At 39.6% G+C, this 15,266-nt stretch overlaps 4 protein-coding genes across 8 annotated transcripts; 3 read left to right on the top strand and 1 right to left on the bottom strand.

Moving 5' to 3' along the window:
• Positions 1 to 169: 169 nt before the first annotated feature.
• LOC111788407 (uncharacterized) lies at positions 170 to 2,513 on the top strand. 2 transcript variants are annotated; one of them, XM_087121602.1, is made up of 5 exons: positions 170 to 489; positions 712 to 1,054; positions 1,208 to 1,473; positions 1,568 to 1,764; positions 1,983 to 2,513. In XM_087121602.1, the coding sequence occupies exons 1-5, from the start codon at positions 300 to 302 to the stop codon at positions 2,418 to 2,420; spliced, it is 1,434 nt and encodes a 477-aa protein (XP_086977728.1). In that variant the 5' UTR covers positions 170 to 299; the 3' UTR covers positions 2,421 to 2,513. The 2 variants fall into 2 exon arrangements, with proteins under 2 accessions (XP_086977728.1, XP_023524511.2); XM_023668743.2 differs by having other exon boundaries at positions 172 to 489; positions 1,202 to 1,473.
• Positions 2,479 to 5,911, bottom strand: LOC111788408 (AT hook motif DNA-binding family protein). Of its 3 annotated transcripts, XM_023668746.2 has the most exons (7): positions 5,766 to 5,903; positions 5,494 to 5,615; positions 4,609 to 5,125; positions 4,127 to 4,179; positions 3,735 to 3,866; positions 3,151 to 3,312; positions 2,479 to 3,035 (listed from the first exon to the last, which is right to left on the bottom strand). In XM_023668746.2, the coding sequence occupies exons 3-7, from the start codon at positions 5,075 to 5,077 to the stop codon at positions 2,805 to 2,807; spliced, it is 1,047 nt and encodes a 348-aa protein (XP_023524514.2). In that variant the 5' UTR covers positions 5,078 to 5,125; positions 5,494 to 5,615; positions 5,766 to 5,903; the 3' UTR covers positions 2,479 to 2,804. The 3 variants fall into 3 exon arrangements, with proteins under 3 accessions (XP_023524514.2, XP_023524512.2, XP_086977729.1); XM_023668744.2 differs by lacking the exon at positions 5,494 to 5,615 and having other exon boundaries at positions 5,766 to 5,911; XM_087121603.1 differs by lacking the exons at positions 5,494 to 5,615; positions 5,766 to 5,903 and having other exon boundaries at positions 4,609 to 5,232.
• An 877-nt stretch (positions 5,912 to 6,788) lies between these two features.
• Positions 6,789 to 8,958, top strand: LOC111788822 (cyclin-dependent kinase B2-2). The gene is made up of 8 exons (XM_023669354.2): positions 6,789 to 7,088; positions 7,415 to 7,556; positions 7,663 to 7,724; positions 7,811 to 7,922; positions 8,020 to 8,113; positions 8,211 to 8,280; positions 8,372 to 8,510; positions 8,607 to 8,958. Exons 1-8 carry the CDS (start codon positions 6,862 to 6,864, stop codon positions 8,697 to 8,699), a joined length of 939 nt encoding a protein of 312 aa, XP_023525122.1. The 5' UTR covers positions 6,789 to 6,861; the 3' UTR covers positions 8,700 to 8,958.
• A 576-nt stretch (positions 8,959 to 9,534) lies between these two features.
• On the top strand, positions 9,535 to 14,912 carry LOC111789222 (ARID/BRIGHT DNA-binding domain-containing protein). 2 transcript variants are annotated; one of them, XM_023669920.2, is made up of 14 exons: positions 9,535 to 9,906; positions 10,259 to 10,709; positions 10,832 to 10,965; positions 11,069 to 11,108; positions 11,410 to 11,462; positions 11,586 to 11,631; positions 11,971 to 12,063; positions 12,226 to 12,348; positions 12,481 to 12,532; positions 12,608 to 12,680; positions 13,673 to 13,739; positions 13,859 to 13,909; positions 14,070 to 14,162; positions 14,243 to 14,912. In XM_023669920.2, exons 2-14 carry the CDS (start codon positions 10,272 to 10,274, stop codon positions 14,345 to 14,347), a joined length of 1,368 nt encoding a protein of 455 aa, XP_023525688.2. In that variant the 5' UTR covers positions 9,535 to 9,906; positions 10,259 to 10,271; the 3' UTR covers positions 14,348 to 14,912. The 2 variants fall into 2 exon arrangements, with proteins under 2 accessions (XP_023525688.2, XP_023525687.2); XM_023669919.2 differs by having other exon boundaries at positions 12,205 to 12,348.
• The last annotated feature ends 354 nt before the right edge of the window (positions 14,913 to 15,266 follow it).

Genomic DNA, 15,266 nt, shown 5'->3' with positions numbered 1-15,266 from the left:
TGATTTTGATGTGAAAGCCACCTGTCATCAATAATTATAATCTTTTGTAGATTAAGTAGTAGTGATGTGTTACAAAATCAAAAGAACAATTATTAAACCTGTCTGCTCAGCTTTTTTTTAGCAAATAATAAAAATTATAATTATTAAAGCTACCACTTTTAGTTGGACACCAAAAACTTAGCGCACAACACAAGAATCCAATTGGAATAATAGGGTTGGATCTATCTCTACTCAATTTCCCCTCCTCTTCTTTCACTCCTCTGCAACACTTTCCTTACTTCCATTTCCCATCACGCGCCATGCATTTCACCGCCAACCAAGGCATCGAAGGCAACACCTTCGCCGTCACCGGTGCATTGGGCTTCGTCGGCTCTGCCCTCTGCTTAGACCTTGTCCGTAGAGGCGCTCTCCAGGTCCGAGCCTTTGACCTCCGTCCTGCCTCTCCTTGGTCCGATGACCTCAAGATTCACGGGGTCCACATCATCCAAGGTTCATCCCTATCTGCAATTCAGACCCCCTTTTACTGTTTATTTTGCTATTCCCCTCGGCGGTGCTATTATAATCTCTCTGCCTTACGCATCCACTTTGATCGTCCTCTCGCTATTTGTCTCTACTTTACTCTTTTCTGGCTTTGATTCTCTCTCTGTGTAGTGGAGTAAAATTGTGTGCGACATTAGGCTTCTTTCGACGCTAACTCTTGCAGTCATGTAGGGGATATTACCTGTAAAAAGGACGTGGAAAGAGCTCTTCGTGGTGTTGATTGTGTTTTCCACCTAGCAGCATTTGGACTATCAGGGAAAGAAATGCTTCAAGTCGGTCGCATTGATGAGGTGAATATTAATGGAACATGCCATGTCTTGGATGCTTGCCTGGAGCACGGCGTTAGACGGCTTATATATATGAGCACGTATAATGTAGTGTTTGGAGGTCAAGAGATTGTTAACGGAAATGAGGGATTACCTTATTTCCCAATTGATGATCACGTTGATGCATATAGTCGAAGTAAATCCATTGCAGAACAATTAGTTCTGAAGACCAACGGGCGCCCCTTAAAGTAAGTGAAATCACTACTTTCTACTTCCGTGGTTTTGGCTTTTTCTGATTTGTTTACTTGTATTGGATTGCGCTTACTGCAACCGTTAGTCTTTACTTTCTTGCGCAAGAGTGTATAATAACATTAGCTTCGCCTTTGGATTCTTAGGAACAGGGATGGCAAATGTTTTCACACCTGTGCTATACGTTCCTGTGCTATCTACGGACCTGGGGAAGAGAGGCATTTTCCTAGGATTGTCTCCTTAGCGAAGTTAGGCTTGCTACCATTCAGAGTTGGGAAACCAAGTGTTAAAACAGACTGGATCTATGTGGATAATCTCGTGCTTGCTTTAATATTGGCAAGCATGGGGCTTCTGGATGATACTCCTGGTAAAGGAAGAGGCCCAATAGCTGCTGGCCAGCCGTATTATGTATCAGATGGTAACTCCACAGAATTTCTTACGTTTTACAACCCTCCCATCTACTCTTTGTAGATTGCTTTAATGTCCTGCTGTGCTGTTTCTATTCTTATCAGGTTATCCAGTTAATTCCTTTGAATTCGTTCAACCACTGCTCAATAGCTTAGGTTATGAGTGGCCAAAGTTTTACATGCCTGTTTCTAAAGCTCTTCTCTTGGGGAAGTTTTTTGCTGCGTTGTACACAATATTATATCCTTGGTTGAATAGATGGTGGCTTCCACATCCCTTGATGCTTCCCGCTGAGATCTACAAGGTTTGTTTATTTTGTTTCGTTCTTTTATGCTTGTGTCTGCTAACATGCAAATGGCCCTACTGAATGTTTGGAATTCTACTTGCAACCAAGAATTCTCTCCTTGACCATCCCAATAATGCTCCTTCGTAGTGTGAAGAATGATTCCATGCTGAGTTAATATAACATTTCTTAATCAATTCCTCTGAATCCTAATTAGTTGTTTGCCTATATCGCCACAGGTTGGCATCAGCAATTATTTCTCGTATCTTAAAGCCGAGGAGGAGTTGGGCTATACTCCAATGGTGAGTTCGAAGGAGGGCATGGCTGCGACCATCTCCTATTGGCAGGAGAGGAAGAGGAAGAGCCTCGATGGGCCAACAATATATGCGTGGCTGTTTTCTGTTGTTGGAATGAGCATGCTGTTTAGTGCAGCTTTCCTTCCAGACGTTGGGCCTGTTCCATTCTTCAAAGCTATCAGCCTTTTGTTCTTTAGGTCGATTCAAGTGGTGAGGATGGTGTTTCTTGTAGCCTTTCTACTGCACGTTGGTGAGAGCATATATGCATGGTTCTTAGCAAGGAAGGTCGATCCTGCTAACTCCAGGGGATGGTTTTGGCAAACTTTTGCTCTAGGCTACTTTTCCTTGCGTTTCTTGTTGAGAAGAGCAAGGAGTCAATAGGGGAACTGGCGTTACTTTTACCTATTGTAAGAGAAACTTAAGAAAATGTAAAGGAGAATTTGAGAGAAGAAATAGAGCCTGTTGTTGTGAGAATCTTGAGTTTATAGCATCGAAGCTACAACGGCTGTAATTTCAATAAATTCATTATTTGTAATTCTAAAACAAAACAACACAACTATTTCACAATCTTCTAATTCCTAACCGATACTAAGGGCAAGGATCCATCCAAGCCAACCCAATCTGGAAAGAGTTACATTATCCTTTTAAGGCTTAGCTAAAACTACAGGTGCATCTAAAACAAATTAGAAAATAGAGCACCAAACTAAACTCCCGGCTGGCCCGCCCTATTAGCAAATCAAGTGAGTTAACGAAGCAGCTCCAGTTTCACTTCCAAGATGCGGTATTATTGCAGGCTCCACCACTCTGATTAAACGGACTCCCTTGCCCTCCTGAGGATTCACTGAGAGCCCCACGTGATTGCGGACTGCTCGCCCCTGTCATTCCAGCACGGATCGGAGCGAGTTTATGTGGTGCAGTAACAGGCCGCTGTTCTATTTGGTTTGCTTGTTTCAACTCCTTCTGCCCCCCATCGTTCACAAAGCTCCCCACCACCACCTAGTAATCCGATGGTAACCCGATAACAACCAATGCATAATCAAAAACAACATCACTAAACGAGAGCAGTGCCGATGTGAAAAATGAAAAACGTTCTAAAAATAATAACCAGTACCTGAACAGGAGAGGCTGCCGTTAGAAGACCAGCCACCCCACCACCCAAAACTCTACCATCTGGTCCAGACAATGAAACACTTAAACCCCCAGTTCGGCTACGCTGACCACCATTCTCGGTGAGAAGATATAACCCAGATAGTGACAAAATCTCAAATCGCCCCTGCACAACAAATAATGCTTCATTATCACTCAATTCATGAACATGTTTGAATTGTGCTTCTAACGCCCCGCTCAACCATTTTACTCCAAATAAATTGATTTGGCGAACAACTGAGAGGCAGACTAAAATATGAGAAAAGCAATTAGCCTTGTGGAAATTAGTTTTCTTTCCATCCCTTTCCAAATCCATTGGATAAATGAACCCGGGTTCAATAAACCTACCCACATTTCAGCGAAACTATTAATCCCATAGAAACCAAGAACAAGGTCTGTTTAACAATCAATTATCTCAAATAGCTATTAATTTGGGGACTAACTTCTTCAATGACTATAAATTGTTACCCGCACAAGAAAATGTTAAGTATTCAAAATGGAAGCCGTACTAAATCACAACTTCAGTTCAAAAGAACCAGATGAACGAACCTCATAAGTCACGGTTCCACCAGACATGGCTGGTTGACGTAGAGTCACGTTGGATATAGCTCCATTTGCTGAAAGAATACAAACAGCTCTAGGACCATTCTGTGAGATTGACATTATTTTTGAAGACACGTCCTGGAAAACATAACAAAAATTCAGATTGCAGTCCTAACTAAAATATGAAATCGTATAACTGCACATTGATCAAAACATCGCAATGGTTATTCAAATTAGCATTGATTGCACCTGATTACCTTCCATGATGGACATACAACGTGAAGTTTTCATAATAAGACGTCCAAACATTAACGTGATGTACTCATTCAATTAGGTGGACAAAGAAAACAATGTTGAAATAGCAATGAAAGAAAAATAAAACAGGCAAAAACATGAACCTCTCCAGCTTTCACGGTGATGACATGTGGGGTAAATCCAACTCCGGCTGATCCTACAATTACAATCATACATTATTTTAAGCTGTAGCCTGTAATGGCATTATCAAAGTCGAAATTAAGCCTGAAGAATCAAGACTCTAAAATTGACATGCCTGTGAAGGGAAGACTCAGTGGCAGAAGGTACTTAAAAAAGAAAGAAGCCACGGCAGTAATGGGGAGGGGCAGAGAGCAATGATTTTAGATATCAAGGAAGCAGAATCAGCTAATTGCCTGTTCTAGTTTATCGAGAACCACCGACAGTTGCACTTGTATATTCTTTTTATAACGTTGGAAAATTAAATATATACGAACTGGTCAAAAGTGCGTAACCGGGTTAACCCACTTGTCAGTTTAAAATTAACTAAGCTGAATAATCATATCATAATCTTGTGACCATAACAAATGCCCAGGAAACCAAAAGGACGTGGAATATGTAGAGTTACCCAAGGCATCCAGCTGCTGCTTTTTGCCAGAGCCAGGGGGTCTGCCTCTGGCTTTCTTCAAAGTTGGAGAGGCTGATCCTCCCGAGGGAGTCACGCCAGTGGTTGGAGGAGAAAAACCTCCACCGGACTGAGTTGCGGCGGCGGACGGGTCTGCAGAAGTCACTGCCATACTGCCATCTGGCCCATACTTCCTAGGCCTCCCTCTCTTCCTCTTGACAGGCTCGCTTTGCGTATTCATGTCAACGAAAGCTTCACGAGGAGAAACATCGGCACCGGCATTACCGGAAACACCGACGCCGGGGGACTGGTAGGTGGGCGAGACGGAGGAGGCGGGCTTGTAGACGGCGTCGGCGCCGAAGGGCAAATGCAAGCCAGGCAAGACCGACTGTTGTGACTGTACTGGACTCTTCTGGAAACCGATGGTGAAGGGTTCGCCGCTGGTCATCACTCCGGTCTCAGATCCCGTCATTCTTCTCCAGCGCTGGAATCAAAATTCCATACAGGGAAGTCCCAGTCCCTGACCGAACAAACAAACAAACAAACAAACAAACATAATCCATCTTCAAAAACAAAATAAAAGAAATCACAAATTGCAGGCTGCAGTACTCGGAGAAGTTCGGAACAATCAATCCGCCATTCACAAGATTTTACAGCTTCAACAAATTCAAAAAAAAAAAAAAAAAAAAAAAAAAAAAAAGAACAATAATTGTTTTGACTCCACTCGGTAATTCAGTGTCGGGGAAATAATTATTTAGTGGGGGAAATGTGAATTTTCCAAAAAAGAAAAAGAAAAGAAAAGAAAAAGAAAAGAAAAGAAAAAGAAAAGAGAATTTAGAAATAGGGATTAAAATCCAGAAGCGCCTCATTATATAATTCTGAAAATACCTAAAGCCACCAACCCGAGCTTAAAACTCGGAACAGAATCAGTAGGAGTCGAAGAAAAACCCTAATAGCGTCAAAACTTGCACAAAATTTTTGTTTCCAACCACAGATCTTAACAGTCGCCACTGAGGAAGAAGAAAACCCACATGATTCAGTAAGAAATTATTTTCTATAAAAAATTGAATTTCACAGTAAAAGATTCTCCGAAAATACAAAAATGACTAAAAATATGAGAAGAAGATGGGAAAAAAATCAGAAAAATCCAATAAACTTACCAATAAAACACGAAAAATAGCAGAGACGAAAAACAATAAGGGGAAAGAAATTGGAAGGCTTGGGAACGAAAAAGCAACTCAGCCCCAAGGGTTTTTTTTTTTCTTTTTCGCTTTTTTTTCTTTTTTTCTTTTTTTCTGGGAGAAATGCAGGAATTCTGAATATTTGGTGATAATTTATTATTGTTTTAATTATTAATAATATTTTGACGAGAAATCCGTGGATGTGTAAAAAGAAACCGATGGGTAATTTTGGTATTTGAAAATAATATCATTAATTATATTTGCTTTACGGCTTTGGATACTCACTTCCTCAATAATAGACCGCTATCTAATTATTCCTATCTTTTTTTCACCGTCTTTCAAATAATAATAATAATAATAATAATAATAATAATAATAATAATAATAATAATAATAATATTAATAAATGCTCACATTTATTTAGATTTTAGTCATATTTACGCCTGTTTTTTTTTATTTATTCGTTTATATATTTACTGTAGCTTAAATTTAAAAATTATTATACTAATTTCAGTTTTAATTTATATGATATTTAGATTTAAAAATAATTTTAAAACCTAAATTAATTATTTTTATTTTATAATTTATAAAATCAAACCCATGGATGAATATATAAGTAATTTACTTCTTTATATGACTAATATGAAACATAATTTCATTTTCTTTTTTGAGTGAAAAAAGTGAATTATTCCCTGTACTTAAATGTAAAAATAAAAATTTGAAAGAAAAAAAAAAAAAAAAGGAAAAATTCATTAATTTGAGATTTACCATTTTTAAGGCCCTCAATTTTAATATTTTATCTAGAATGCAGGAGATATTAAAGGAAAGGTGAGAATGATAAAAATTAATTCATAAATAAAAAATTGGGCTGACGTGGAGGGACAGATGCTTATGTGAACTTTTAGAATTTGAATTTCGAAAAGATATAACCGTTGGCATCTGCAAGCACAACGGTCACAAGTCCCTCCCGAAGTTTCATATATATCTGACGCTCCCATCAGACTTCCATTCATTTTCTGTGGTGAAAGGGAGAGAGCCTTTGCGAGAAAGTTCAGTTTCAGAGAGAGACGCAGAAATGGAGAAGGGGCCGACCACTGTTTCAGCCATGGAGGCGTTCGAGAAGCTAGAGAAGGTCGGAGAAGGAACTTATGGCAAAGTTTATAGGGCAAGGGAGAAGGCCACCGGCAAGATTGTAGCGCTTAAGAAGACGCGCCTCCACGAGGACGAGGAAGGTGTTCCTCCCACTACTCTTAGAGAGGTTTCAATTCTTCGAATGCTTTCTCGGGATCCTCATATTGTTAGGTAACCCCCATCTCATTTCTCTCCTGATCGATTCTTTTCGCCTAGAAATCCTGTTTTGGTTTGCTTCCAATTTTTAGGGTTATAATAATTATTTTGGATTTCTATTTCTTGGATCGTCAATGCTTTTTTTCTTCTTTTCACTGATCTAACTAGTTTCGATTTTGGGGTCCCCGTACAAATTAGGGTTGAATTTTTAGGGTTCCGTATCTTGTCTGTAGTTTGAATTTGGGGTCCTGCACATCTGGTTCTTGATGATCTTGTTGTTTCTCTCTTCTCCATCAACTCTCAATTCTCTTCTGATGATCGTTATAAACGATTTGGTACAGGTTGATGGATGTGAAACAAGGGCAGAACAAGGAAGGGAAAACCGTTCTTTACTTGGTGTTTGAATACATGGATACTGATCTGAAAAAATTCATCAAGAGTTTCCGTCATACGGGAGAAAGCATTCCTGTCAACACTGTCAAGGTACGGAGAAATGCTGTTTTTAGCTTTCATTTTTATCTAGAAATTACTGCTATGTTATTGCCTCTCAATCGCCCATAGAGTTTAACATTTCTGTTTTACTTTGAAGAGTCTGATGTACCAACTCTGCAAGGGCGTTGCCTTCTGCCATGGTCATGGAATCCTGCACAGGTAATCTTCACTCTACTTGGGACTATAGTGTAGTGATAGTGGTGAAGTAAACGCAATCTAATTCTCTGCTTCTAATTTTATTTCAGGGACCTGAAACCACACAATCTCTTGATGGACCGAAAGACTATGATGCTGAAAATTGCAGACCTTGGACTCGCTCGAGCATTTACTTTGCCAATTAAGAAGTATACTCACGAGGCAAGTCATATATAAATATTGAGTTTCTGTTTTCTCTAGTTGTGTTTTACACATGGCGTGGTAGAATTAGAACGATCCATTGTTTTGTGTCCTCCAGATACTGACCCTCTGGTATAGAGCTCCTGAAGTTCTGTTGGGAGCTACTCATTACTCCACTGCTGTAGATATGTGGTCTGTTGGCTGCATATTCGGTATCTTTCCATCCCGTAATTAGTAGCTTTTTATAATTTTTGTGTTTCTGACTTCCATGTATACGCATCTTAAACTTGTTTCTTTTGATAACTTCAGCCGAACTTGCCACCAAGCAGGCGCTCTTTCCTGGAGATTCTGAGTTGCAACAGCTCCTTCATATCTTCAGGTGCTGATGCCACTGCCTTCTTCTTGTCATAACGTTAACAAATGGGTCGTCAATCTTTTTGACAAAGATGTTATGGGAATTTTGTGTGCAGGCTATTAGGGACCCCAAATGAAAAAGTTTGGCCTGGTGTGAGCAAACTAATGAACTGGCATGAGTATCCCCAATGGAACCCCCAAAGCCTTTCAACAGCCGTCCCCAACTTGGATGATAAAGCGCTAGATCTGCTTGCGGTAAGTGATCTGCTAAAATGTTTTCTTTTATGTAGATGGATGTATGTGTGTGTTGATGGTAGTGGTATCTAATTAGAGGAAGAATGGTTTGTGCAGCAAATGTTGAAGTATGAACCCTCAAAGCGTATTTCAGCGAAGAGAGCAATGGAACATCCTTATTTTGATGACTTGAACAAGGCATATCTCTGATGCCGTGTTGAAGATGATTTGATTAGCGGCTTTCTTCCTGAAGGGGAAGGAGAAGAGAAGAAGGGGTTGCTTTCCTCAAGCAGAAATTTGGAGTATATTGTAGAGAAAAAGGGATGGCTATTTTGTTTGTTGTGTAAGGGATGGCTTTTGGTTTGTTGTGTAACCAAAATGATCAAACCAGTTTTAATCAGTCGGTATTTCGTGTGAAGAAATATTACCTTACCTTTTGGAAATCTCGTGTTGTTCAACACTTGTTAAATTTGAAGCTGACAAGGAAAATTGGCAGAAAATAGTAGTAGGGTTTGACGGTGTGGTCGAGTAATCTTTGGTTCAAAACCCATGTCAAACATTCTATCTCCTTCATCCATAACCACCATATATGATCTAATTTGTTGGCCAACACCAGAACCCTTCCATATATATAATAACAGGCACACGCCTTAGGCCCAGACAGAACCTTTGAAACCCAACTCCTCTGGTAGGAGCCATTATAAAGCCCAATAGGACCATCACCACTCTATTATTTTGCTTTAGATAAATCCCACCATTTTTTTACTTTTTCATTTACATTTGGGCGCTTTCGATGTCTCATATCCAACTCGGCTCTTAAATTGAAGGACCCGCTTAGGTTTTATAGAGACAATCTTCACTCTTAATGCCAAATCTAAGTTTTGAATGGAATTGGGTTACTGGAAAAGAGAGAGATGAGTAAAAAAAAAGGTAAAACTTTAGATCTAGAGTATCATTTGGGGAAAAGAAAATTTGGAAATTAGTGAGAACTAATCTACATTTTAGGCACATGTATGCACATGTCTAATTCTCCGACCAGAGGACTTAATAGAGTGGAGAGGTTACGGCGTAATCCCGGAAGCGTACGACAGGCGAAGCAAACACTCCCACTCCCATTGCCGAATGCGCATATATATGAGCGCTCCTTTTAATTCCCACCTCTACGTAACATACACACGGGCGCCCCAAGGCAGGCAGACGGAGACAAACCCTTTCACTCCCTTACTTTCCCTCCATTTCATCAATCTCGCTCCCATCACTTCCCATGTCGATTGCTCCTTTTGCGGACTGCTCATCGCGCATGTGCCCGCTCTGAATGTTTCAATGTATATTGCACAACGATTGAACGCCCTACTCCACCTTCTCCCCTCAATACCTCTGCTGCGTCACATCATCCTCTGTAATCCATATTTCACAGGCGAGCTTCTGAGCTATTATGCTCTTCTTCTTCCTTTTCTTTCTGCTATGCCTTCTCTCGACCAATTTTGCTTGTTTCTGTTCCGACAGAAGGAAATGAACAATTTTTCCTTTTTCTATGCCCTTCCTCCGACTATCTATCGGATTGGAAAATAGAAAATCATAATATATATGTATCTTTTGAGGGCGATTGTTTTTCCATTTCCACCCATATGAACTTCTCTCCTTCTTATTATGGCTGTTTAATCGGTGGCATTTATATGATTCGTTTTTCTTGCTTATGGGAGCATCGCACAGTCTCAATTTTGTCGCCGTCAGTGGAATAAGCTTTGTTTTTATTATCATTTTGATAGTGTCATAAGCAAAATGGACGATACCGATAAGGCGGGGCAGGATTTGCTCCACGGCCCCGGCGCAGGTCTTGCTCAAAACCAAGTTCAAGTTCGGGAGCCAGGATTTGCAGTGACAAAGGAGGATCAGAACCTTAAAGAAGATGAGCAATCAGCCTGCCCAATGTTTAACGACGTTCAGTTTCACGAACTTCCTTGCCTTCAAAAACCGATTGAGGACGATGAGGATTTACCTGATCATACTGCCGTTGAAGCTGCTGCTGCTGATGCAAAAGTTGTGGAGGTTGCTCTGGATGAACCGCCTGAAAGTAAAGAAGATTCCATGGAGACTGATCCTCTAATTGGGAACGAAGATAATCCTTCTGCACCTCCCATTTCACCTGACATCTCTCTGCCTTCAAATGCCGCAAATCAGAGTGCGGCACTCGTGAAGAATGCATGGATTGATATTGAAGTATGCCAACTGACAACTCCTGATTGCGTCTTATTCACTACTCTAATAATCAATGGGTTGAATCTTATATGCAAGATGAATTGAGTAATGTGATTCCCTCTTTGTTATTGTGTTAAATGCAGATGGCTGAGGGTGACGAATCGGGGACACCAGAGGATAGGGTGGCATTTATGAAGGAGATCGAAAATTTCCACCGGGAGAGGGCTTTGGAGTTTAAGCCTCCTAAGTTTTATGGGGAGCCACTAAACTGCCTGAAGTAAGTTTGTAGGCACTTTGAATGCAACTGGCTTTGTGAACATCAGAATACGATGTTTTGGTTTGTATACTTAATTACGTATTCTTTTTTCTGTGGAATGTAGGTTATGGAGAGCTGTTATTAGATTGGGAGGCTATGATGTGGTAGATATGCATTGCTTCATAATGATATTTTGGTTACGTTTCCAAATCTTGCATGTTCTTGGCATTTGTATTTTAGTCGTATGAATTTAATCCAATTTTTGGCCTTCTTTTTGTCATACGTGAATTAAGATGTTTATTGGAAGTTTGAAATTATTGTTTATTGTTTAGTGCTTTTAGAAGTGAAGTACTGTTAATAAAGCTATAACTGTAATGCTACTAATTTTGAAGACTTACTGAGTCTGTATTTACAGGTGCCCTTTCATTGTATTAGATTTTGAATATTGATTTACACTTTTGGTAGGTGACTGCATCTAAATTATGGCGACAAGTAGGAGAGTCTTTCCATCCCCCAAAGTAAGAAGTAGCATCCATCATTTTCATCTAACTCTGATTTCCTATCGGATATCTTTGTATAAAATACGAATTCTTCTTTACTCCAACTAATGTAATCCCCTTTCTCTCTCTCTCTCTTTCCAGAACATGCACGACAGTCTCTTGGACATTTCGCATTTTCTATGAGAAGGTGATGTCTACTTCTTGAAACTTTCCTGATGTTTATGTGGTTATTATTATTTTTCTCATTTATATTTTTGCTAAAGCTGATTCTCTGCATTAATGTTGAATGGTTGGACTTTGAATTGCCATTACGATATCGATTATGCGATAGGAACTGAAAATGGTTGGACTTTGAATTGCCATTACGATATCGATTATGCGATAGGAACTGAAAAGAACTTAAATAACTGATAACTGATATGAATTCATTTCACTTACCTTTATAGTTATTCTCTGAATTATAGATCTCTTCAGTTATGTGCTTAATTTGTCTTTCCTCTTCGTTGGTTATCGTTGTAACATGCAGGCACTTTTAGAGTATGAAAAGCATAAAAGACTAACGGGGGAACTGCAACTACCTGTTGGATCCCTTCCTCAGTCTACAAATACAGAAAAGGAGGTAGATTTTATTTCTCTATCCAGTAGGCTGCTTTTCGTATTTAATTATATTTTTTGTTTATGATTTTTATAAATGTACAACAAAGGGTACCTACAGGCTTAATCATGATTTTTGGAAACTCCTTTTCCTTTTATGACTTAGAAATCCAGTTTCTTCGTCCAGACTGGCTACTACCAAGCTCCTGGCTCAGGTAGGGCCCGAAGGGATGCTGCAGCTCGTGCCATGCAGGGTTGGCATGCACAGCGTCTGGTTGGATATGGCGAGGATGCTGAGCCTATAATAAAGGTCTGTGGAGAGTTGAATCATGTTGATTTCTTATTAGTTTTAGTTACCTATCATTTATTTCACATGTTCCAAAGTTGTATGGCCGTCTTCAAAAAATAGTAGAATGAGCTGTTTCAGTTTTTTCCTTGATAGGACAAGAACTTGGGCTCTACATCTAAGCGTGAAAAAAATCTCAAGAACATTGGTATAATCCTTGAAGATCTTGTTTACTTATGTTTTCGATGCTTCGTATTTTCATCTTGTTGATGTCCTGAGCCAGGTTTTCCAAAACACAAGATGCTAACTAACACAGACCACGTTGGAAGAGATGCAGATTTTGAATCAGACAAGCAGTTAAGATTTATAGTTATTTTTATAGCTAAAATATATGTATATTTATTCCTTTGTAATTTTCCTTTTCCATTAATAATCTGGGAATTGGTCCCATTAATTTGTCTGCTCATTTTTTTCAAGTATAGGTTAGACCTCTCAGTTAAAAACTTAATGGCTTAATTATGTTTTCTTAGGCATATTTGAAGTGCGAATTATTTCAACATACATATAGACTTAATGACTGTGAGATCCCACATCGGTTAGAGCATTCCTTATAAGAGTGTGGAAACCTCTCCCTAACTAACGCGTTGTAAAATCGTGAGGCTGACGGCGATACATAACAGGTCAAACCAAACAATATTTGTTAGCGGTGGGCTTGGGCTGTTCCAAATGGTATCAGAGCCAGACATCGTGTGGTATGCCAGCGAGGACGCTGGGCCCCTAAAAGGGTGGATTGTGAGGTCCCACAACGGTTGGAGAGGGTAACGAAACATTTTTTATAAGGGTGTAGAAACCTCTTCCTAGTATTCGCATTTTAAAAACATTGAGGGGAAGCCCGAAGGAGAAAGCCCAAAGAGGACAACATCTGCTAGCGGTGGGCTTGGACTGTTACAAATGGTATCAGAGTCAGTCACCAGATGGTGTGCTAGCGAGGACACTGGGCCCTAAAGGGGTGGATTGGGGATCCCACATCGGTTGGAGAGGGGAACGAAACATTCCTTATAAGGGTGTGAAAACCTCTTCTTAGCAGACGCGTTTTAAAACCTTGAGGGGAAGCTCGAAAGGAAAAGCCGAAAGAGGATGATATTTGCTAACGGTGAGCTTGGGCTGTTACAATGACTATGCCAACTAACATACAAATTTAATGACACTTTGTCAAGTTAGCCATATTTGAAGTGCTGCATTATGTTCTCTAAAGCATTTTTTGAATATTCAGACTTACAGCTTGTAGCCTTTTAATTTTTCCTGCTTGATTCAGAGTCTAGAATCTAAAATAATTTTTGTCTGTCAGAGTGATGACAACAGTTATGGATGTTGGACCTCCAGCTGATTGGGTCAAAATTAATGTGCGTGAGATGGTTAGTACACTGCTTTTTTCCATTGCTGAATGGTTTTCTTCGCAACTATGAAATCATGTCGTGGTTCTCTGCATCATCTTCAACTGGACTGGTTACTGACTGTTTGGGTCTATGCTCAGAATGACTGCTTTGAAGTATATGCATTAGTTCCAGGGCTTTTACGAGAGGAGGTATGCAGTCCTTTTTTATCTCTCTTTTAATTGTTTTATTTGGTGATATGCAGTGAATTACATTTGCATTCAGGTGTTAGAATTTGATTAAAAAGAATATTCAGCAATAGTATCATATAACATGAACAATAGTATCATATGAACCTGACTTTTCTTTCAGGTTCGGGTTCAATCCGATCCAGCTGGACGTCTGGTAATTACTGGTCAACCTGAGCAGGTTGATAATCCTTGGGGCATCACGCCTTTTAAAAAGGTATGGTTTTTTACACGATGAGCCTTTATTTATTGGTTGGGCTGTTGGGAGTTGGAATTATATATTGGTTTAATTTTCAGGTGGTGAGCTTACCCACAAGAATTGATCCTCTTCAGACATCTGCCGTGGTGAGCCTTCATGGCCGACTTTTTGTGCGAGCCCCTTTTGAGCAAGGATCCATGTGAGCCTCCTTGGTTTGATTGAGAGAGACTCCTTATGTTTTCAGGGCAAGAATCTTGCATTTGTAGTAAGAGAGGAGTTGTATAATTAATGGGCTGTTTAGGTTAGGAACCTTGAAAGTTGATAATTTTGTTGGGGGAATCTCTCCGTGGAAGTTGGAAGCGGTTTGAAGTTGATTCCAGTGTTTCCTGAGATGAGTAAGATCCCTGGCGAAGAAATTACTCATTTGGTGAATGCATCACCTTGCACCCGATGCAACGCTAGGTAAGGTGATGCTGACATAGAATCCTGCATTAAAAATCTAGAGAATATGTCCACACTGAAACCGGCCTTTGCTCTTTCCTCCCATGATTATTAACACTTTTCTCTTTGCTTCTGGCTTTAGGGTAGTCCAGGATCAACATTATCATTTCGACTGATTGGTTGTCTCCAACTTCTCACTTGTTTTATATGCCCGGTTTGAGATGATAATAACTTTGTTGGGTTGATTCCCTGATATATTATAATGGTATTCATCTATACTATTGACGCAATTAATAGTAATAATATTCAGTTTGCTTTCCTGGGAAAGCTGATCTTCCTTGTTGGACATGGCTTGGACCTCTCCAAGATTCTGGTTCCGTCTGGACTGTTGCGGTAAGTTTGAGAAGCTTTTGTTATTTGCTAATATTGGAACTTACTGCAATAGATGAAAGAGATGGAGAAGGAATTTAAGCATCTAGATCTAATGAAAAACATGCTATTTGTTCATCAACCAAATCTCTTATTCATGTCTATATTCTTTCATTAATCATAAAAAACAAGTGAAACACGAGTCAAATTATCACACAAGTTCACACTTGGTTGCATTATTTATATTTGTTATTGTCATTGTGCAAGTGAAACACGAGTCGAATTACCACACAGTAGCGCATTCGGGAACAA

This window comes from Cucurbita pepo, chromosome 2 (assembly GCF_057944985.1).
Source record: "Cucurbita pepo subsp. pepo isolate OVF chromosome 2, ASM5794498v1, whole genome shotgun sequence".
In the NCBI taxonomy this organism is placed as follows: Eukaryota; Viridiplantae; Streptophyta; class Magnoliopsida; order Cucurbitales; family Cucurbitaceae; genus Cucurbita; species Cucurbita pepo.
This window is presented reverse-complemented; position numbering and strand designations above follow the sequence as displayed.